Genomic DNA, 24,244 nt, shown 5'->3' with positions numbered 1-24,244 from the left:
ATAATCATTAACTTACTTATTAAGTATCTATTTATGTCTAAAATGTCTTTTTCTGTGTCTGTATTCTCACACTCTTGATACTGTGACAATTAAATTTCCTGATTATGGGATGAATAATGTTATCCAATCCAATACCTGTCAACGTCAGCCTAATTAATGATTGCAATTCCCCTTATTAAGCGATTAAAAAAACGTACAAATGCAACACTACATATATTTACTCATATAGGGCGCATTTTAAAGTCTAACTTGACTTTTGTGAACAGTAAATTCAAGATTTTGTAGATGTCGCTGTATGACGCCTATAATTTGACTGTCTGGGTACATTGCTTGCTGACGCGGTATATTATGTATAAAGTGAAAAGACACATTGACATTTGACAATGACGTTTTTGTCTACTACCAGTGACCGAAACGATCCGGATTGGAGCCGAAATGTGTAAAACTAGATCGGTTTTACAAAAAAAACATATTTAAAATCCCGCACAAAAGTTGCTATACGGCGTACATAATTTAAAATGATCCAAAAAATATGGGAAAAACGTTTTAGCAGTTGACAAGTATGCATATTGGACGTAAGTATTGAAATGCATGGATGTTGTTGTGAATTATCTCTCTCTTGTGATTTATTCATTCATATTTAATCCAATCTATAGGGTGTAAACACTTATACAAATGTCCTGGTTTTAGCTAGAAATATTCTATTTTTGTCCAATTAGTAAGAGGAAATATAATTGCAAGATGACTGCAAGAGTTGTGCTTTTTTTAGAAAGGCTTGGTGAGTTCAAACATTAGCCAATCTTGACCTTTTTCTTCTTACTGGTGGGAGGGGTCAAGGAAGCATGGGAAGAAGGGTTGTGCTGACCACAGCAGTGTCCTGGAGAGGCAGTGCACCAAGTGAGGAAGCCCCCGACGTGAATGCCATGTGATCTCTGGAAAGTCAACAAGGCTCGGTCCACAGCTGGGCTTCGGGAGAACACAGAGCCCACACATAGCAACACCCTCCTGCTGTGAGAAGCCTAGGAGACCACAGAATCACAGCCAGCCAGTCTATCCAGTAGAATTCTATCCATTGAAATCAAAGAAGACAGGCCAATCAGACATTTAAACCGTTTTGTTTTTGCCACCCAGTACTTTCTATTCTTAGCCTCATCTTGCATTTTGTCTCAAAACATCCTTTTTTCATTCTGATATGACAGTTTAGTGACCGGATGTCGGGCGTTTGGTCGCCGGTCTTTTGGTCAAGGTTCTTTTGTTCACGGTTCTTTTGTTCGCTGGTCTTTTGGTCCCTTTTGGTCACCGGTCTTTTGGTCGCCGGTCAAATACACTTAGATATTAATCAGTACTTAGATATTAAACAGTACTTAGATATTAAACAGTACTTAGATGTTAAACAGTACTTAGATATTAAACATTACTTAGATATTAAACAGTACTGAGATATTAAACAGTACTTAGATATTAAAAGGTACTTATATATTAAGCAATACTTAGATATTTAACAGTAATTAGATATTAAACAGTACTTAGATATTGAACTCTCTCTCTTAGATATTGAACTCTCTCTCTTAGATATTAAACTCTCTCTTTTTGATATTAAACTCTCTCTCTTAGATATTAAACTCTCTCACATAAATATAATTTTGATGTTTTCAACAGTAAACTCTCTGTCACCATTTGACCGGCGACCAAAAGACCGGCGACCAAAAGACCGGCGACCAAAAGACCGGCAACCAAAAGACCGGCGACCAAAAGACCAGCGACCAAAAGACCGGCGACCAAAAGACCGGCGACCAAAAGACCGGCGACCAAAAGACCGGCAACCAAAAGACCTAGCGACCAAAAGACCAGCGAACGAAAGACCGGCGACCAAAAGACACGGCGACCAAAAGACCGGCGACCAAAAGACCGGCGACCAAAAGACCGGCGACCAAAAGACCGGCGACCAAAAGACCGGCGACCAAAAGACCGGCGACCAAAAGACCGGCGACCAAATGTCAAAGCACCTGACACTTTTATTTTCCTTATTCTCAATTCTCCCAAGTCTTGGCATTAATAGATTGAATGTCATTTCCGTATCTCCATGTGTCCCAAAGCAATAACCCACATTTGTAAAGCAATGGTGTCGCAATCTTGGCCTCATTACAAACTAGAGTTGGTGTTGAAGTGGATTTCCTGTCCGTTCTGTTGAGACACCACCGCCTGGTAGGAAATGTGAAGCTTTAACTTACACAAAAGATTAAGCTGCCTTTAGCATCAAGTTGAAAACTCGCTACTTATGCTTCCTTCTCCTTGTCCAAAGCGTTAGCTTTGAACAAAGTTGCAGGGGGAAGCGTCACTAGCAAAGAATATAAAAAGCACAATGTGGGAATAAAACGGAGTGGGGGTTGAGTCTGAGCATCAAAGGCAACCAGGCACAGCAGGACTGGCATCGGTGTGAACTCCCAACTTAGGACACTCAGCATGCTCTTCACCAATCGCCCCCTTTAGATCAGTGCTGGGCAGTAATTAAAACCATCATTCCCACTGCTTCAGTATCTCATTAGCCACACGACCCGGGGCTTTCATCCCTGCCTTTCCCAAAATATATATCTCCAAACCCGCAAAGATGAGACCTTGACTATCAAAAGGCATATGTGAGTGGAGAGCCATGTTGAAACAAAGTCTTTTTTGGTAAAGAGAACTTGTTGACCAGCAAAAGTAAAGTGTGAAGAATCGGATATTGCATTTAAAGGTCATAAGATAGGTGAAGAATGTTATAAAACAAATGGCCCTTCAATGTGAACTTCAATGACCTAAATCAGGGTTGTCAAACTTCGGTCTGCGGGCCGAATAGAGCTTAATTTGAGATCAAGCGAGCCGGACCAGTAAACTCATTGCAAAATGACATAGAACTGACAATATGCTCACTTTTTTCCACTTTGTATTAGTCACTAATACTGATAATTAGTGTAAAGAATGAGTAAATTATCAAAATAGGGTAAAATAATGGTTAGAAAACATGTTAAATCTATTTGTTTCCACTTCCTATATGACCAAATTCATCCAATACACAAATCCTGTCATTTGAATGGTGTAACTGAAATAAAAAAAACGGAAATACAAAGGATAACATGAAAGAATTTCTCGGTGAATATCAATGGTGTTTGTTCAAAGGCGGAAAAGACAACAGAAAGACTAATCAGATTGCCATTGTCAGCTGTAAACATTCAATGTAGGCGACTAGGAGACTTTCAAATGAGGACAAAGTGATACATTTGAAGGTCTTGCGTTTTTTTTCACTATCAAAGGGAAGATTTTAAAGTGGGTGACTATCTGTTGCGGTGGTCAGATTTAGCACTTTGGGTAGAGATAAAAGGAAAGCCATCTTTCCATGTTTAATTCAGCGTGAACCCTGACGAGTTGAGCTTCTGAAGTCAATCAAATGTTTCTTCTGTCGTCTTCACGGGACAGAAAATATGTCTCTGTGTCGTCTTCACGGGACAGAAAATATGTCTCTGTGTCGTGACAATGTTAAGCAGAGGGAAAGAGTCAGAACAATAAATCATAGAAGCTGACTTCATTTTTTATTTGATTGGATTTTCTGAAATATATATATACATATATATATATATATATATATATATATATATATATATATATATATATATATATATATATATATATATATATATATATATATATATATATATATATATATATATATATATATATATATATATATATATATATATATATATACATAAATACACATATATATAAATACACATATATAAATACACATATATATAAATACACATATACATACACAAATACATACACATATACATACACAAATACATACACATATACATACACAAATACATACACATATACATACACAAATACATACACATATACATACACAAATACATACACATATACATACACAAATACATACACATATACATACACATACATATATAAATACACATATGCATACACATATACATACACAAATACATACACATATACATACACATACATATATAAGCACATGTATACATACACATATAAATACACATACATATATAAGCACACATATACATACACATACATATATAAATACACATACATATATAAATACACATACATATATAAGCACATGTATACATACACATACATATATAAATACACATATACATACACATACATATATAAATACACATATACATACACATACATATATAAATACACATATACATACACATACATATATAAATACACATACATACACATACATATATATAAATACACATATATAAATACACATACTCATGCATGAGAATTTGGTAGGTCCTAACCCACAGCCATTTTTGGATGTCTCCTTATATTGTTTTATATTATATTAAAGATAACTAAAAATGAACCTAACAGTTTCACAGATTGGAAAGAGTGTGTCACTATAGAAAAACCTTAATCCATCGCATGTCATTAACCTACTTGGCGTTTATGCCAGGCTGTTTAGTCTTTTCACTGCAAAATGGGGGAAAAGGATGTCTTTTAATGACATATTTTGTTTTTTTATTCAGATTTTTCAGCCTTCCCTTTCATCTATCTAAAGAGCAAAATGATACTATAAAATGAGATTTTGTTTTGTTGTGTAAAGGCTTTTTGGTCAATTCTTGACCTCTGACCTTTCCTTGACGTAATTATGATGAATGTGAATTCATCATGCCAGAAATAGTGACAAATATGTTTGTCTTTCTTCCTCTGTGTCATCCAAAATTAGTTGTTATTAAAATTAAAACGTAAGTTGGTTCTCAGCCAAAATCCGGTTAACTGACTCTCGACGCTATTTCTTTGAGGAGTCTTTGATGTTAGCAGGGGGTTTGTACACTTGCACTGATGGTAACGAAAGATACTTTAAGCGATTCTTTTTTATCTAGCAAGCTTAATGAAAGATTAATGGCTTTGATATTTCCCCTTGTTTATATTTTATTCAGAAAATAAGCTAAGGTCCTGTTACAAGTCTCTTGATGTTACAATTTGATTGAAAGAGCCATCGTGAAGTCATTGAGATGTGTATATTTGTGAATACTACCTCAATATTCAAGGAATTGTTAAATATATACATACATATGGGAATGAAACTCATAGTTTTTGGACAAAGGTCAATTAAATGCGGTGTATTTTTTCCTCATGAGTATCTGTTAAATGATTTATTTCCAGGGTACAGTTTTTAGATAGTATATGGTATGATATTAATGTAAACACTATACAATACGTGTCAATGTCTATAGAGTAAAAAGTGCATATATTTGAAATACAATCATTCCTCTTATGCCGACATATAAATATTTTCATATTTCGCAAAACTCCAAGGACTATTCCAGTGCTGCGAATACTTATGATTAATTGGTAATATCTTGTGTATTCAATTCATATACCGAATAAATGTCTGTATTTAAATGTATACATGTAGTATATGTACATTTGCAATACATGGGAAGCAAAAATAGTTATTGCATGTACGGCTGGATTTTGCTGCCATCAAGAGGCGATTATGTAAACTGCACATTTGAAATTAGAACCAGAGCACACAGTTCAACTCCGCGGAAAAAGTAGTCCTAAAACTACATTGACAAAATACTTTGGCCAAGACCATTAAAACCGTAAAATGTATTAATCCCAGAACATTTAGTATTTAACATGAAAATGCAATCTTCTTAAATCTGGTGAACTGCGCTTTTATGTGTTTTACGCGGAGTGATTTTCAGAAGTTGCAAAGCCAATTTAGGCAACCGCACCACACCGACGCAAGCATCTCAGGAGGAGTCACCTAAAACTTTTTATCATCCATAAAACGTGTCGTATTTTAGTGAGTAAGTAAATAAAACGATATATTCTCCTAACTTTGTATCGGTTACTTTTTGGTCAGTTATAGCGAGGTCGTTGATTTCCGTATGGGGGTGATCATCGTTAATTAGACATTGACTGCAAACGGTTTGTTCCGTTAGTCTTAACTGTAGCTAATGTTAGCAACGTACTCGTGTAGTAGTCATTTTAATAAGTATAAAATGCAGGTGCATACTTGGCCCTAAGAAAAAATGGTGGACGTTACTGTTAACGAATTATATATCAACCTTGCCTTTTCTTGGTTCGTTTGATCGAATCGATGTTTAGTTTATTGGTCATTTCTTTTGAAATAGATTAGTGAAACTGTGTGGAAATGGCCGGTCGTGCACGCGGAAGAGCCAGAGGAAGAGGACGAGGCCAGGATGCATCCGTACCTGGGGTAAGTCAAGTTATAACACAAAAAGTCACGTCGGCCCTATTATTTGAATTTTGTGGGTCATTGCCAAGGTTAGGGGGTCACTACCCTTTCTCCATGTTGAGCCCTCCCTACTATTGAGGTCGCCATTTTGGGGCTAGGGCGTTCAAGGGAAAATACGGTCCGCGGGCCACATTTGGCCCGCGATGCCTTTTAATCCGGCCCGCCGACGTTGTCCGAATGTTTTTTTTTTAAATAAAGGGTGTTCCCTGTATTGGGAAAGCATCTGATTTTTCAAAGACCTCAATGATAAAATCTATGACTTATGTCAGCATTTTAACCTTGAATTTTAGTCAGTTAAATATGTACCTAAAGCATTAAATTGTACTATATTATGAAGTTTCTCTTTGTATATTCACTTCCATAATATTTATTAAAGTCCCTCAAAATGTGATTTTAACCAACATTTTTAAAGTTACTTTTCTCCATGACAGTTAAAATTTGTATGATTAAAAGTAGAGATTGATGACTAAAAAATGGCAAGAAAACACGCCTATTCCTACTACTGTTGCCTTGTTGACTATCATAAATTAAGGACTGCTCTGTACCTAGTATATTCGTAATTGGGTCTGTATATTATTTAAAAAAATGAGTGTAGAGTGGCTATATAAATCTCGTTTCACTTTAGATCCTCATGGCTCAGTCACATGCCCCTGTACCACTAGTTGCAGCCCATCAAGTGGGTGGGATGGTTGGTCGTGGAAGGCAGGAGAGTGGTCAAGTGACTCGGTCTGAAGAAGGTACGACGTTACACATTTCAATTACAGTGTATGCTATTTTCATATTAACTGACTTTTTTTTTAAACAAAGAAATGTGGTTGAGTACTTCAGAAATGTCACCACTGTGTAACATGTACAATATATTCCTTTCCCCCTACCCCATGTAAATTGTTGGCCATTTTAATTCTATTTTAAAGCTGTTTCGGAGATCTCTGCTGGATTTCAACAACTAAAGATAGGAGGAAGAGGTGGACGGAAGAGAGATGTCCATGATGCAGGGATTAACACCAGACAGACGATGGAGCATGTCATATCTTCCAAGAGTGGTTAGTCATTTCAAAATGAATTTTTTTTTCTTATTTTTATTTTTGTCATATTGCAAGTAGAATGAGATTCAAAGTTTCTTTCAGGAACCAGTGGCTCGACTATTCATTTGTCAGCCAACTTCTTCCATGTCCTGTCCCGCCCCAAGTGGGTCCTCTACCAGTACCATGTGGATTTCAAACCTCCAATGGAGTCAACTCGCCTACGATCAGCCCTCCTTTACCAGCACGCAGCATTGGGCCCTGTTCGATGCTTTGACGGAGCAATTTTGTTTCTGCCTATTAAACTTCATGACAAGGTGGGGTCCTCCTCAATATGGTGCTCGGACATTTTGTCGCCGGTCTTTTGGTCCCTTTTGGTTGGAGCTGGTTTCAACAGTACTTGGATATTAAACAGTACTTGGATTTTAAACAGTACTTAGATATTAAACGGTACTTGGATATATTAAACAGTACTTGGATATATTAAACAGTACTTGGATATATTAAACAGTACTTGGATATTAAACAGTACTTCGATATTAAACAGTACTTAGATATTAAACAGTACTTGGTTATTAAACAGTACTTGGATATTAAACAGTACTTGGATATATTAAACGGTACTTGAGGATATTAAACAGTACTTGAGGATATTTAACAGTACTTGGATATATTAAACAGTACTTGGATATATTAAACAGTACTTGGATATAGTAAACAGTACTTGGATATATTAAACAGTACTTGGATATATTAAACAGTTCTTGGATATATTAAACAGTACTTGAGGATATTAAACAGTACTTGAGGATATTAAACAGTACTTGAGGATATTAAACAGTACTTGAGGATATTAAACAGTACTTGGATATATTAAACAGTACTTGGATATATTAAACAGTACTTGGATATAGTAAACAGTACTTGGATATATTAAACAGTACTTGGATATATTAAACAGTTCTTGGATATATTAAACAGTACTTGAGGATATTAAACAGTACTTGAGGATATTAAACAGTACTTGAGGATATTAAACAGTACTTGGATATATTAAACAGTACTTGGATATATTAAACAGTACTTGAATATTATACTCTCTCTTAGATTTTAAACAGTACTTAGATATTGAACTCTCTTAGATATTATACTCTTGAATATTATACTCTCGTGAATATAATTTTGAGAGCAGGTTTCAACAGTAAACTCTCGGTCACCATTTGACCGGCGACCAAACGTCCAGTCACGCCTAAATATATACCCAAGCATAGAACAGTCTGGCTTTCGCTGGGAAATGACACCCCATTTTTTTTAGGTGACTGAGCTGAACAGCAAGACCAACCATGGAGAGGACGTACAGATAACTGTTACCCTGACCAATGAACTGCCCCCATCCTCACCAGCGTGCCTGCAGTTCTACAACATTATATTCAGAAGGTCAGCTTTCTTCCGCACAGTGTTTTTGACCATTCAAGATCATTTCAAACAGATTGGAGTTGCTTATTTCCGTTTATCATCTGATATATTTTGACTGAACTGAAGCCAAGTCGGATTTAAACGGACACTGTTGTACGATTATGAAATTTTTAATTTTTTTTTATTTCCCCTTGAAGGATTTTGAGAACTCTCAAGTTGCAGCAAATTGGACGCAATCACTACAATCCCAAGGATCCGCTTGACATCCCACAACACGGGTAAGATTTCCTGCTTGTTTAAACTCAATTGAAAGTTTTTTTTACAACTGTCTTCAATTTATTCATTTCTTTTTCCCAGACTAACTATTTGGCCAGGCTATGCTTCTGCCATTTTGCAGTATGAGTCCTCCATTTTGCTCTGTACTGATGTGAGCCACAAGGTGCTCCGTAGTGAGACCGTTCTTGATTTTATGGGCAACCTGAGGCAAAAGTGTAGCCCCCATACCTTCACCGATGCCTGCAGTCGGGAGCTTATTGGACTCGTCGTTCTCACCAAGTAAGAAGGACAACATATGTCATTTGTACTTGCTATGCAAAAAATCAGTCTGAATGAAACACACAAATGATCAAATCATGACCTAGGCCGGTTTCTCATTGTCAGATACAACAACAAAACTTACAGGATTGATGACATTGCATGGGACCAAACACCCCACAACACTTTCAAGAGAGGGGAGGCTGACATCTCCTTCAAGAACTACTACAAAAATGTTAGTTATACTGAAATTTACTTTAAACTTAAAAACTTTATAAAAAGGAAATGTTATATCCGCTATTATGACTAGAACCCGGGAAGACGAGACATGCCATGGAACAGAAAAAAAGCTGTGGGGAATACATGAAGTTAGATTTTAAATTTTGAATGGAGTTAGATGCTTTTGGTATTTAGGCTAGCAGAAGGCTATTTTTTTTAGCTGTGCATAGAAAGTAAAAAACCGCAACCGGACATTTGGTCGACTGACACTTGGTCCCCGGACTCAAAATTATAATCCGTAATTATAATTATAGTCCGGGGACCAAACTGTCCGGGGACCAAACTGTCCGGGGACCAAACTGTCCGGGGACCAAACTGTCTGGGGTCCAAACTGTCCGGGGTCCAAACTGTCCGGGGACCAAACTGTCCGGGGACCTTAAAAATCTGCAAATTATATATCGTTGAAGCAAACTAAGTGAAGTCTTGGTTTACATTCCCAAGTACCGCAGCAAAAGTAATTTTTCTATTTTTAAGTGAGTAGTGTGTACATTTTTTCATTCAATTTGTGACAGCTCATTTTGTATTATTTTTCTTGAATTTTCTAATAGCAATATGGCCTGGAAATTGCTGATAACAATCAAGTTTTACTGGTCAGCCACGTGAAAAAGGCAGCTCCAGGTTTAACTCCTTTAGGACCAGCTTTGCTCATTCCAGAGTTATGCTACTTTACAGGTACACACTTTACAGATACAGATTTTTAAGTTACAAGCTATATAGAATATGAACAAATAAGAAAGACAAAAAAATCCCACTTTGTCAGGGCTGACTGACAAGATGCGGGCAGACTACACCATCATGAAGGACCTGAGTAAACACACCAGACTGGACCCAGAACAGAGGGCAGGGCGCCTTCTTAGATTTTCCGCTGCCATAAACAAGTAAGTCCCTACTATTCTGTCTAATGTGAGACTACCAACCCTAAATCTGTACTTTTAAAGTTATTATTAGCTCACCAATAGGGCCCAATGTATGTTTCTCTTAAAATATTAGAATATTTCAGGCTTTTTAGCCAGTAAAAAATAATCATTCAAAAATTCGGTGTGTTTTTACAGGAATGAGATCGTGCAAGCTGATCTGGAAAACTGGGGACTCAAATTTGATAAGCAACTCTTAAATCTGACCGGCAGAATCCTTCCACCAGAGACTATTTTCCAAGGAGCAAGATCGGTACTACTCTTCTGCCTTTTTATTATTATTTTTCGTTGAAAATGTAATCATTTGATGTTTTTGCCCCGCCCCTTTCAGTATAGTTATAACCCCCGGTCGGCTGACTGGACAAGAGAGATGCGTGGGTTGTCAGTGATGGGTTCTCCACCTCTGGAAAACTGGTTGCTGCTTTACACACGCCGGAATAGCCGAGAAGCCGAAAGCCTCCTGGATGCCCTCTACAAAGTTTCCGGCCCACTTAAGATCGCTTTGCAAGATCCTGTCATGTGAGGGCCAGTAAATATCTGCTATTTAGCTATAGATCTAAGTTTTAGTCATTTAACTGTTGGACTGTGTAAACCCCCTTTTTAGAATTGAGTATGAGGATCATCAGGAATCTCTGCTGAGAACCCTTCAGAAAAATGTCAGAAAGGATACACAGATGGTAAGTTGTTGGTTACTATACATTTGTTTTCCTGTATAATGAAGCATGTCTGATCATAAGTGAAAAGGGAATGCTCTAACCCAAGGGTGTCAGACTCGGGTTGGTTCGTGGGCCGCTTTAACGTCAATTTGATTTCACGTGGGCTGGATCATTTTAGATATAATATTTAGATTTTTTTTTTTTTTAAAAGATTAAATGAACTGGATTAACAGCCCTGAATATTCCATTTTTTATAGGTCTAAAACAATGTTTATTTCAGCTTTTTTTAAATATATTTTTAGATTTTACAAAATGATTTTTGAACTAAAAACACAGAAAAAATGATTTAAAAATGACAATAATTCATTTAAAAAGGGGGAAAATCCGGAAAATTTATATGCATCTATACTCTTCATTTTAATTTGATCCTAATACAAAAAGTCGGCACTCATGATTTACTTTCTCGGGCCAAACAAAATGATGCGGCGGACCAGATTTGGCCCCCGGGCCGCCACTTTGACACCTGTGCCCTAATCACTGGCGTTTCTGTCGTGCTCTAGGTGGTGGTCATCCTCAGCAGCAGCAGGAAGGATAAATATGACAGCGTGAAGAAATACCTGTGCGTGGACTGCCCCACTCCCAGTCAGTGCGCCCTGGCTCGAACCCTGAGCCGGCCACAAGCACTCATGACCGTCGCCACCAAGATTGCCCTTCAAATGTCGGCAAAAATCGGCGGAGAGTTGTGGAGCGTGGAAATACCCGTGAGTTGTTGACGTTCGGTGAAGGCTTTTTTTCCTTTTCCGTACCATTTTTTTTTTTTTTTTTTAAATGGCGGTGCGCTTTTCTCATTTTGCGCAGTTGAAACAGCTGATGATCGTGGGCATCGATTGCTACCACGATACTGCCAGTGGGAAAAGATCCGTTGGCGCTTTGGTGGCGAGCCTTAATCAGAGCTTGAGCAGGTTTGGGAGTGACGCCGAGATGATGTATAGATGGGGTCGGGAACCTATGGCTCGGGAGACACATGTGGCTCTTTTGATGCGTGCTTATGGCTCTTCGCTAAAATCTGGACACTGTCTAGAGTCGCTTTAATCTTCCAGTTTTTATTTAATCCAGTTTTTTTGCATGCATCCCATTGTTTAGCATCAGGGTAACAATTTTGTCAACATAATTCTGGGACTTTTTCTACTTTTAAAGGCAGTGAAATGACTAAAAATGCATGTTTTCATGTATTTTTAGTTCTAGTGAAATCTGAGTATGGCTTTCAATGAATAACAATTGAAAATATGAATTGTTTATGCCTCTCTCTGTCAAAAAGGTTCCCGACCCCTGATGTACAGTGTTCCCTCGCTACTTTGCGTTTCAGCTATCGCGGACTTCGCAGCTTTTTTTGGGAAAAAAAAATACAAATATTACATTGAAACAACATATTTTACAGTTTATTTTTGTTATAACATGAATTTCACTCTCTCTACCCGTATTTTATATGGTGTACTGTATACAGGGGGTAAAAAAAAAAAAAAAAATATATATATATATTTTTTTAAATAAATAAAATTTTGGAATTAAATTCAAATTAACCATTTTTGAAGGGGAATCCTTACTTCGCGGAAATTCACTTATCGCTGGTGGTCCCGGTCCCCATTAACCGCGATAAGCGAGGGAACACTGTATAGAATTTGTATATATAGCGTTGAATGTATTTTTTTTTATTGAGTTTATTTTTGTTGCTGTAAAGATGGTACTCAAAGGTGAAACTGCAGGCCCGAGGTCAGGAGCTCATGTCTGAACTCAAGATGGCATTTGTTGGTAAGTTGGAAATTCCAAATGTAAAAATCGGAAAATGGCTTGACGTGGATACCCCAACGTGTGTCTAACAGGAGCGCTCAAGGATTACTACAAGTTCAACCAATGCTTCCCATCACGCATCATTGTGTACCGCGACGGCGTGGGGGACGGCCAGCTCGATAGCATCGTCAAATTCGAGGTGGGCCAGTTGATCGAGTCTATCAAGTCCATGGGAGAAAATTACATGTAAGTGGCCCCTCAAGAAACCACTTTACCTCCATTTAAAAAAAAAAAAAAAAAAAAAAAAAAAAAAAAAACACGACTTATTGAAAAAGCTGTGACTAGGCCCAAGCTGAGCGTGGTGGTGGTGAAAAAGCGTATCAGCTGCAGGCTTTTTGAGCACAGCAAGGGGGCGCTGGTCAACCCACCGCCAGGGACCGTTGTCGACAACGAGATCACACGCCCGGAATGGTACGCTGAGTCTTCAACACACACTTGATAAAGTAGTTTTCAGGCAAAAAAAGCACCAGTGACCTTAAATTTGACAGGTATGACTTCTACATTGTGAGCCAAGCAGTCCGCTTTGGAAGTGTCTCTCCTACCCACTACAATGTTGTGTACGACAACAGTGGACTCAAGCCCGACCACATGCAGCGGCTCACCTACAAGCTGTGCCATATGTACTACAACTGGCAGGTTAGCCCCCTTTTGACATGGTTATGTAGCAGCCGATAAAATAAGTAGCAGATTACAGGCCATATGAAGTACCTTTTAATCTCAGACTATAGGTCCCTTTTATTTTTTCCCTCCTGGGTGAATAACATTGGACTTGAGTATGACTTGGTCATAAAAAATAAAATTTTCCTGGATTATATTTTATGTGGCATTTTCCATCACCATTGAAGTACTATATACCAGCCATGGGCAAACTATGGCCCGCGGGCCACATACGGCCCGCTAGGCTTTTTCATCTGGCCACCTGACGTCCAAATGTTTTTAATTTAAAAAAAAAAAAATTCTGTCACGTGGCAGTAGCTCTGTCCACTCTTATTTGTTTTTCGTCCCTCTATCTTTTTTTAAAATACATTTTAATATTTCTTAATACATTGCTTTTTACTTTACTTTGTATTTTATACTTTTTACTTGAATGATGAGTGATGAGTATATTAATACTTTAGTCCTGTTTTTCTATTTGTTTCATATGTACTGTTAACGGATGCACTTTTTTATATGTTTCGTATCTTGTGCTGACCCCGCCCATCTGTCAATTTTTTTTAAGTCAATGTGGCCCTCGGGCTAAAAATTTTGCCCACCCTTGTACTATACAACATTATTTGCTTTTCTTGGACTGTCCCAGCTAACCAATTTTGTCATTTTAGGGGGTCATCGCAGTCCCTGCGCCCTGCCAGTATGCCCACAAGTTGGCGCTACTTGTGGGTGATAGCCTTCATAGGGAGCCCCACATGGACCTGGACAACCTCCTCTTCTATTTGTAGAGAGAGAGAAGGAATTGTTTGCCGAGCTGTTTCTAAGTTAAACCATAAGGTTTGTTTGTTAAATCTTTCAGCTACACACGGGCAAATATCACACTGTCAGATGTTCAAAAGTTTTCTGTGGTGTGTGCAAAATGTTGTTTCTTTGGCATTAAAGCAAGCAAATGTTAGAAAATATCAAATTTATTTAGAAAAGATTGCACATGCACCCACACAGTAGTTTGAATCCATCAATATAGGCCGATTATGAATTGATTAAAGCTAGCTCACATTGCAAACTAAAAAGGTCTTTAAAGACACCATGGGAAACGCTTGCACTGCTTAATTATAAAGTGAATGTACAAAAAAGGCAGTTTGAAAATCAAGTACAAACATTTAGAAACCAATTTACAAAAGAGCAACAGTCACACACAAAAAAAAATGATCGGAAGCCACGTGCACTATGGAGACTTGTCGGTCAGTTGATGCCACGTCTCGTCGTCGCTTATTCCACAAATGTTTTGCATACATTTTGTTGATCGGGCGTTTTGGCAGTTGCGGTAATTGTCATCCCTTTTTTTTTAATGCTGACGTGGTGGAACTGCTTTGTTGGGGGGGGGGGGGGGGGGTAACGTGAGTGATCGACTGAGTAAGTAAGTAAGTGAGTGAGTACATTGGCTTTCAATGGAACATACATTCACTACAGACAGGAGTGTGGTGGCTATATATAGATTTACAGTACTTGGAACTTGCACCGTCCTATTGAGTCTTGTAAGCGAACAAAAAACCTTTCCAATGAGGTGGGGAGAGGTGCTGTAAAGAGGTAGTAGTCTTTTAATCAGGGGGATTCATGGCACTCCATCAGCCTTCCAAAGTCTTCACCAATGATGAATTTTGAGGGAATGTTTCTCTCTCAATCTCTTCCCCCTAACCCTTCTGGAGCTTTCTACATCATATATCATCATCTGGGCCCTATGGGATGAGGACATTGACCATGATTCTTTTTTTACAAGGACACAAAACTATCCGTCTGCATCTGTATAAATGACCAGTAAAACTAAAGTCATTCCAAGGCAAGTTTAAGAAGGGTTTTTGACCTATGAGAGAGAGACGTTGGGTAGAAGTGGCTATGGAAACAAAGCCTTTGCTTGGATGATGACGTGTGCTTATTTGGGTTTTTTGGGAGAAGATTCCTTGTGGCTCAGCGAGCCGAGCCGTTTGACCACCGTGTGGTCCACTAGGAACGCCAAGGGACGACTTCTTCCCTTCTGATTGCAGTCCCTTTGTCTTTATGGAGGCGTGCATGTCCACTGGGACCCTGATGGGACTGCAAGATGTATGGACGTGCTGGCGGAGAGCCTGATCTTCTGGGTGGACCACATTTGTCCCACGGAACCTAATGGGAGATCCGTAAGGGACAGTTGAGGGTGTTAAAAAAGATAAAGGGGTCACTCATACAGTCAGGGAGCTCAAGTCTAGTTCTAGAAGAAGACTAGAAGCACTCTGAGGACCCGCCCAAGTAAGAAACACTGCTTGTCTTGTTTCTGTACGAAGCTGCCCACCCGAGTAAAGAAACAATCGGACGGAAAAGTTAACTTGATTCATTAATTTTGAGACGTTTCCTTCCCCCCCAAATATTGGCAGCTCCTTACACATGTTTGGAGACAAGAGGGGGACATCACACATTCACTTCTTGGAGACATCTAGAGAGACTAGTGATACAAGTGGGTTGGTTACAGAGAAATGACTGCTTATGACTCCCGTTTCTGTAATCAAAAGCTAAAAGGCTTTGGGTAAGTTGCACTTGAGGAAGACAATACGAGGTATAGTACTGAAATGAATGCGATCTGGTTGAAGGATTGAGACACCTTTGCCCTAATAAGGACAAGCTTGAAGTCTTGAGAATGGAAATGTGGGATTATCTAATTTCACTTAAATTTCCTAAAACATTTTTGGAGATGATATCAAAGCAACAATGGGAAAATCAAGTGTTTTCATTGAGTCAAATTATGATGCAAAGGTGTCCCAAAACTTCAATCTACTAATAATTATTGTTATTTATTTTGATATGTTATGTTGCCTCTACTTTTTGTGTAGAATACCTTGTCCACATGTAGCAGGGTTTTTAAAAAAAAAAAAACGACTATTCATATTTGGTTAGTGAGCCTAAATTGTTTTATCTTAATTCACCTTAATTTTCTGGTCTTTTAAAAGCACCTTGACTAAAACTAGCATCAAACGTGTTTAAATTAAGTACACCATCTTTGGAAGGAAACATTGGTTGAATATATTTAGCTCCACAGGCAGTGATCAGTTATTCATTTACTGTAGTTTTTTAGACTATAAATTGCATCTGAGTATGTTAGTCCCAGCCAAACAATGACAAAAAAAGTGGACTTATAGTCCGTAAAATACGCTACCTATGACAAACGTAGGATTTGCAAGTCTTTACACTTTTAAAAACCTTCATTTTATTGCCCAAAATCTCCGCCGATAGAAAAACTTTAATACCCTGCTACTTGTGGATAAGGCCTAAAATGACTAAACCAACTTTTACGAAAATACTACACATTTTCTATCGTTTTTAGAACCTTTATCCTGAGCTAGCTTCAGAAAATTCTTCCTAAATTACACTTTAAAAAGGGAATTAAGCACTGTTAAATCAGTACTCCATTGGCAATTGAACCCGTTTAGATGTTTAAGAAGTTTATGCATAGACATTTTCTATCTTGAGCACAACAGTGAGTGTAACTGCGGTTCAAAGTGGGTTGTACGGGTAGAATTGGAGGAAAAGGACAGTGCAAAATTGCCTTTTAGCTTAGCACGAATTACAGCAGGAGACTTGGTTGAGGGGACAGACATTGTCATGTACAACACTCGGAGAAGAAACAACTGAAGATACCATACATGTCTTGTCTAATGCATTGGCTAGGGCGGGTCACAGCACCATTAAGAACAAAAAAAAAAAATACAAAATAAAACAATACGTTGGGATTTTTTGGGTCTTTTTTTTTTAACCTGGATGTTTAAAAAAAAAAAAAAAAAAATACACAGGTTGCATACCAGAAATTAAGGGCACCCGTGTCATCTGCATTAGACGAGGGGGAGCGTAATCTTGGTATCCTCAGTTGCTCACTTACGTGATGGAAACAGAGCCTTTAAGGTGTGAAATGAACACTCTTCTTCTGTTTTTGCCAAGCAGGTGAGGAAAAGAAATGACAAATATAGAAATGGTGACGGAATTTCAACAGTTAAATTCGAATACAGAAGAAAATAATCGAGCGAAATCTATTATCCTTCAAACCGTTGGATTATTTGGTACACATAAAAAGTACTTCCAAATAAGAACAAGGGGTTAGCTACTTTACAAGAAAGCAGTATTTAAATTAAAAAGACATTCTAGAGCAGGGTTGTCAAACATGTGGTTTGAGGGTTGGAAGTGGATCAATGGGAGGTTCGAGATGGGCCGTTAAGGGTTTTTGTTTAGATTTTTTTTAGGTGGTAGTGTACATATAAATACTTTGTTTTTAAAATGGGTGCTGTAAAAATATACATGTTGTGTAATTGAGCATTTTGCTAAACTTTTTATCCGTAGTCAAATTTGTTATTTTGCATAATTCAGTCAAAATGGCGGCCAATAAGTTAAAAAGGTGTATTTTAAAATTCCCACAAAAACTTGGAAATCCTCTAAAATCAACAGTAAGCTAACAATGAATCAGAAGGAAACGAAACGGTCTAAAATTTATAAGGAGTGACATGTAAATACCTTTAAAATGACAGGTAATCAACCAAAAATTCACTAATTTCCTACATTTTGTCAACAATAGATAATAAATTCACTCAAACCAACTATGGATGATCACCTTAAGTTCCATTTACGGTATTAAACTTCCAATTTAATTGAATTTCTCCACTTTTTTGGGCCAAAAATAAGAGAAAAATGAGTTTTAGTTGGCAGTAAAGTCAGTTTGACACCCCTGTTCTAGAGCAATAAAAAAGTGTGACCCAAAAAACAATAAAAACTTAAAAATGCATGCGTGTGGATGTGAAAATCATGCTGGCCTAACATTTTTATTACTAAATCCAAACTATGAACTCGAGTGAAAAAAATCCACCCAAAAAACAAATTGTTTTTTCTGCTGTTTTTGGAGACCCGACAGAACAATTGCAAAATTCATAATTCTCATCGAAAATGCTTTATCAATAATATATACTATATATTATTATATCAATGTACATTAAGCCATGGCGGAGCTTTCACCTTGAAAATAATAAAAAATAACTTCTGTCAAGTATTGGTCTTAAAAGTTTTTTTCTTTCAGTGTATACATCTATTTACAAAATGTCCGAGGAGGATTTTGAGGAGATACGGCATGACCGAGTGGCCTAGTACTGCAAAGGAGCGTGTACCCTTTTGGTCTTTATCCGCGTGGGAGTGTCCTGGGGGTATCGAGATGGGGAGTCGGTCAGAAAAACTTCGACATCATCAGGCACTTCTTCGAGAAAGTTGGAAGGGACCAATCCGTTGTGTCCGTTCAGCTCGCCCTGAAGACAACATGGGGGATGTTTTGGTGAGATAATTCCAGAGCCAAAATGGAGGACATTGTTTAGTCCAAAGGTGTCAGACTCGGGTTGGTTTGCGGGCCGTTTTCACGTCAACTTGATTTTATGTGGGCCGGACCATTTTAGATATAGTATTTAGATGTTTTTTTATATAAATGGATTAAATTGACTGGATTAAAGGCCCGGAATATTCAGTTTTTTATAGATCTAAACAATGTTTATTTTAGCTTTTTTTTTAAATATATTTTTAGATTTTACAGAATTATTTTTGAACTAAAAACACAGAAAAAATTGATTAAAAAAGTATAATTATTGATTTAAAATGGGGGAAAATCAGGAAATTTAATATATATCTATACTCTTCATTTTATTTGATCCTAAAACAGAAAGTCGGCACTCATGATCAACTTTCCTGGGCCACACAAAATGAAGTGGCGGGCCAAATTTGGCCCACAGGCCGCAACTTTGACACTTTTGGTCCAGTCCTTCAGATTTCTAAATAATCAAGGTAGAAAAATATTTTAAAAAATGGAATTTTGGAGATAACTCACTTGTCTCAAGCCAAATTTTGAAAAGGAAAAATAAAAAAACAGCTTTATAAAAGTATAAAATAGTTTAAAATAGTCAAGAGTACCCTATAAAATATTTTTAATGTGAAATTGACAATTAAAATGGACTAAGTTTGTGCTTTGGTCAACAAAAACAGTTATAGCAAGAACACACAGAAGAGTGGACTAAGTGGTAGCTTGTCGCACTCAGTTCTGAGGTCGAGGGTTCGATTCCAGGTGAGTCCTCACTATGTAGAGTTTGCATCTTACCCCTGGGCTTGCATGGGTTTTCTTTGGGTTCTCCAGTTTCCTCTCACAACCCCAAAACATGCATGTTCACTAATTTAACACTGAATTGCTTCTAGGTATAATTGGTTCTCCTGTCTCCTCATGCCCTGCGATTGGATGTCCACTGATTCATGAAACCCTCCATCTGGTGCTTGAACTCAGCTGAAATATGCTCCAGCACCCCACCATGCCCAAAGGGAAGACTTGACAGGTAGGAATTTCTTTTTTAAATGAAAATGTAAGCACTAGTACAGGAGTGGGAAAATTTTTTGACTTTAAAAATTTGACAGATGGGACGGGTCAGCACAAGATGCGATACATATAAAAAGTGCATCCGTTAACGGTACATATGGAACATAAACAGAAAAAAAGGACTAAAGTATTAACATACTCATCACTCATTAAAGTTAAAAGTATACAGTACAAAGTCAAGTAAAAATTAATGTATTAAGAAATATTAAAAAGTAATTTAAAAAAAGATAGAGGGGCTGTAAAACGCGAAAAATAAATAAGAGTGGACACAGCTACTGCCACTGGCTTCCGCTTGACAGCGCCATCTTGGAAAAAAAATAGATAAAATAAAATAAAAATAATTAAAAAACATTATTTGGACAACGTCGGCGGGCCGGATTAAAATGCCTAACGGGCCATATGTGGCCCGCAGGCCGTAGTTTGCCCATGTCTGCACTAGTATGTGCAAATGTTCTGAAAATAGAAAAAGAAAAAAAAATGCTACTCACATAATAAAAACCATCTTCGTCAATTTCCCCGAAAACGGTGATGACATCCCCGGCGCAGAATGTCAACTCGGCCTGTAAGCAACAAAAAAAAAATCCACACTTGTACTTTTCATTTCTCGTGTCACTCTTTCCATACTTTGCAAAAAAACATCACATCAATTTAGGCGGGGCCGGGAAAATTAATGCGAAAAATCACATTAATAGACACCAGTGTCAATTAAACTGTGCTATAACGTATGCTGTCATAGTACAGAATGCAGTGTTTGTGTGGACAGTACGTCAAAGACAGATTGACACAAAAACCACGGAGACAGGGGGGGAGGGACTTAGGGAGACGCTAGCTCAGGCCTAGTGGAGCGGTTTGGGCTAGCGAAACTGCCCTTGGACTCAAGACCCCATCTCCTCTGGCCCCCCAACACTCAGGGAAGGGGGAAAAAAAAACACACCGAGCAGACAGCGACGTATCCTTCTCACCCGCCACTCACCTCGTCATCTAGTCTGCTGCCCTCGTACTGTGTCGGTGGGTGTGCCAATGGAAAGGGGAGAGGGAGTAAAAACCATGGGATGGAATAGAATGTACAGTTTGGCAAATCGTTATGCGAAGCCTGTCTGAAGGAAGGAAGGCCGAATTGTGATTTTGTGCTGATAAAGACTAGTTTCTTACAAGTGATATGATTCAAGTCAAGGGTGTTAGACCTTGGTTCGCGGGCTGATTTGACGTCAACTTGATTTCATGTAGGCCGGACCATTTTAGATATAGTATTTAGATTTTTTTGTTTATAGATGGATTAAGAGAACTGGATTAAAAGCCCTGGATATTCAGTTTTTTATAGATCTAAAACAATGTTTAATTTAGATTTTTTTATATATATTTTTAGATTTTACAAAATTATTTTTGAACTAAAAACACAGAAAAAAATGATTAAAAAATGACAATTATTGGTTTAAAAGGGGGAAAATCAGGAAATTGAATATACATCTATACTCTTCATTTTAATTTTTAGATTTTACAAAATGATTTTTGAACTAAAAATAGCGAAAAAAATGATTAATAATTGAGAATTATTGATTTTAAAAGGGGAAATTCACGAAATTTTATATACATCTATACTTTTCATTTTAATTTATTCCTAAAACAAAAAGTCGGCACTCATAATTTACTTTCCCGGGCCACACGTAATAATGCGGCGGGCCAGATTTGGCCCCCGGGCCACCACTCTGACACATGTAATTTAAGTCAAAGTACTCCACCAAAAAATAGATTCAAGGCCGTGCAAAAAAGGATTTGACTTGACCTGTATTTTCTGGACTATAAGGTGCAACTAAAAAACTCAAAAGTGCCTTATACATTCGATGAATATTGCTTAATCATTCTATGGAATTCCATTTAGTAGAAGTATAACAGAATCTCCTACTACAAATGTATTTTAAAGGACGCTACCTCAATATCAATGTTTGGAGAACTCTCTCTTGGGTCGTAGTCATAAAGGGCCACCATTCTTCGGGTGGACATGGCGTGTTGTCGCCCACTGCGTCGGTTTCTCTCTGCAAAGTAGCAAAATGGGAGACTTTTTGAATTTGTATCTTAAGTACTTTGACTTGAAGGATCCAGAAACATCTTAGAAAAATATGTTTTTCAACCAAAAAACACAAGAAAATTGAGGTAACAGACCTCGCTTGGATTTTCTGGACCTGCGATTTATTCGTCCATCTTTGAAACGATCGCAGTTTACTGGGGATGCAGAAAAATATGGAAAATTAAAGGAAAGTGAGCCATTAAAATTGATAATAAACGGAGCTAGAGTAGAGCACAAGATGCCCCGCCTACCTAATTTCTCTACAGGAGTATTAAGTGGGAGAAATCCTTGTTTAAGAAGTTGACCCATCATATTCCCATCATCCGTTTGGATTTCAGAGACCATGTTACAAGGAATCAAACCCACTCTGTCTCGGATTTCTGCTCTATAGAAGCCGTCTGTGTCTTTGTTCCCAAAAACCTAAAACGCAAGAACGTCAATGAGAAGTTGTTCGGACTTGGCGAGTCTCCGGCCAGACCTTCACCTTGATGACCTGTCCCTCTTTGAAAGGAAGTTCTTCATCGGCAGCGTCAGGGTTTGGTGACATGGATAGCGGGTCGTAGTCGAATAGGGCTACGAAGACACGGGTTATCTGATCCGCTTCGGAATCCTCAAAGTAGTCCAGCGAGCGGCGTCCACGTCCGTGTCTGCGTCCGCCATAGCTGTCTGAAACAGAGATTAGGTCTTTGCTGCTACTACTAGCCTCAAAATGTGACCTGGGATTGAAAAGGGAGGACGTTGTGGCATGCAAGTGTGTGAAAAGAGTCAATTGCTGTTGGGAATTTTTCGTTGAAGTCAAATTTGAATGTGAGGATAAAGAATTGGAAAGTTATTTGAATGCTGGTGAGTCTTAAATGGTAGAAAATTGTCAGAGTAGTCAAAAATATATGATTGAGACTTGCATAGATCCATTAACTATGGAAATTGTGCAATAAAGATCATTTTTGTGGCGGTTTACCTCTGCATAGTGGAAACTGAGTGTGTATGTGAAGTTGAGGATTTAGGTAGAGGGAATGTGAATCAGACGAAAATGGTTTTTGAGGCTTGTTGGCTTTGTAATTTGACAATTTTTTATAGAAAATACATTATTCTGGGGGAAATTATCTGAAAATGTGGAAAAACAGGATTTTTACTAGTGTGTTTTTGATGGAGCCAGGGCCAAGGACACCAACTAAACTGTTGTTTTGGTTCCAAAAAGGGATTTTGGACTTTATGAAGCACAAAACCAATTTCAAATCCAGTTCAGAAGGACTTTAAACTGCAATCTAGACTCTTTCCACATACATGTGTGATACATGACAACATTCAAGAAGCTTTTGTGAGACTGGAAAAAAATGAATGATGTGCAAGATGAGGACAACACAAGAAGCAAAGCATGGTTTCTCATTGCTGTTTCACTCCCTCAACTCGTAAAGGCCAAGTCAAAAGGTTTTGGACATCACAAGGAAAGGAGTTTTTTCATCATTTCATGCAAAAAAAAAAGGGCAGCAGTCTGGAAAGAGGAAAAGCATTAAATTCTAAGTGACAGATATAGGACAGTGAGGTTGGAAGAGATGAACCTGACATTAATTTTTCATGCTTCTTGTGAATCACCATGTAAAATGTTTCAATGGCAGAAACCGATTGTTATAGGACAAGCTCTAACTAACGAATAGGTTTAAAATGAGGAAAAATATGATTTATGGACATATGGAATAACTCCACCTTTCATTCTCAAGATCAGTATGGCTTATAATTGAAGGCGGAGCTTAACAATGTGAAGTTATCCTCCGATTTCCTCTTATCTTTTGGTATTTGCTTCCAAAATAGCAATGTATTCCGGGTTTACAGTTTTATAAGTAGGTTTGTTAGGCTGTCTATCCTTAAATTAAATGGGTATTTGTCAAGAACTGTAAATTCACATCGTACTGACACAGCCCAGACACAAAAAACAACCAAAACGGGATGGACAGATTGATGTATAGGGCCTAAGCTACATAACTAGCAAGTTTCTAGTCGATTGGTTCACAAATCATGGCGCCATAAGGCTTCAAAGTTAGTGTCTATAAGAACAACAACAACAACAAAATGTAACTTTCTATGAGAACTATTCCTATGCCATTAATGAAGCCTCTAAAAAATATCCCCTTGA

The 24,244-nt window shown here is 37.8% G+C and overlaps 2 protein-coding genes across 4 annotated transcripts in view; one reads left to right on the top strand and one right to left on the bottom strand.

Moving 5' to 3' along the window:
• Positions 1–5,769: 5,769 nt before the first annotated feature.
• piwil1 (piwi-like RNA-mediated gene silencing 1) overlaps positions 5,770–24,244 on the top strand; it is a 30,310-nt gene continuing 11,835 nt past the window's right edge. Inside the window, exons 1-22 of one of the 3 annotated variants that reach the window (XR_013326049.1) lie at positions 5,770–5,864; positions 6,192–6,277; positions 6,942–7,053; positions 7,231–7,359; positions 7,444–7,655; positions 8,654–8,775; positions 8,952–9,032; positions 9,112–9,309; positions 9,415–9,523; positions 10,116–10,239; positions 10,328–10,445; positions 10,620–10,734; positions 10,813–11,000; positions 11,086–11,158; positions 11,698–11,898; positions 11,996–12,099; positions 12,876–12,946; positions 13,018–13,171; positions 13,271–13,396; positions 13,474–13,621; positions 14,305–14,470; positions 19,874–20,007. Coding sequence is in view for 2 of the 3 variants with exons in the window: in XM_077714509.1 (XP_077570635.1) it covers positions 6,212–6,277; positions 6,942–7,053; positions 7,231–7,359; positions 7,444–7,655; positions 8,654–8,775; positions 8,952–9,032; positions 9,112–9,309; positions 9,415–9,523; positions 10,116–10,239; positions 10,328–10,445; positions 10,620–10,734; positions 10,813–11,000; positions 11,086–11,158; positions 11,698–11,898; positions 11,996–12,099; positions 12,876–12,946; positions 13,018–13,171; positions 13,271–13,396; positions 13,474–13,621; positions 14,305–14,421 (2,568 nt within the window). In the remaining variant the exon portion in view is untranslated. Of the gene's footprint in view, positions 5,865–6,191; positions 6,278–6,941; positions 7,054–7,230; positions 7,360–7,443; positions 7,656–8,653; positions 8,776–8,951; positions 9,033–9,111; positions 9,310–9,414; positions 9,524–10,115; positions 10,240–10,327; positions 10,446–10,619; positions 10,735–10,812; positions 11,001–11,085; positions 11,159–11,697; positions 11,899–11,995; positions 12,100–12,875; positions 12,947–13,017; positions 13,172–13,270; positions 13,397–13,473; positions 13,622–14,304; positions 14,597–19,873; positions 20,008–24,244 lie in introns of those variants that run through there. The other 2 variants (XM_077714509.1, XM_077714510.1) reach the window with 2 other exon arrangements.
• The window catches only part of rimbp2b (RIMS binding protein 2b), a 74,617-nt gene continuing 65,410 nt past the window's right edge, over positions 15,038–24,244 (bottom strand). Inside the window, 9 exon segments of the mRNA XM_077714508.1 lie at positions 15,038–15,727; positions 15,729–15,793; positions 18,808–18,942; positions 20,537–20,608; positions 21,022–21,048; positions 21,978–22,081; positions 22,209–22,268; positions 22,365–22,533; positions 22,598–22,779. Of these exon segments, the coding sequence (XP_077570634.1) occupies positions 15,370–15,727; positions 15,729–15,793; positions 18,808–18,942; positions 20,537–20,608; positions 21,022–21,048; positions 21,978–22,081; positions 22,209–22,268; positions 22,365–22,533; positions 22,598–22,779 (1,172 nt within the window). The 3' untranslated portion in view covers positions 15,038–15,369.

The sequence above is a fragment of the Stigmatopora nigra genome, chromosome 4, assembly GCF_051989575.1.
Source record: "Stigmatopora nigra isolate UIUO_SnigA chromosome 4, RoL_Snig_1.1, whole genome shotgun sequence".
Lineage (NCBI taxonomy): Eukaryota > Metazoa > Chordata > Actinopteri > Syngnathiformes > Syngnathidae > Stigmatopora > Stigmatopora nigra.
The sequence above is the reverse complement of the archived record's forward strand: the minus strand, read 5'-3'. Positions and strand labels throughout refer to the sequence as shown.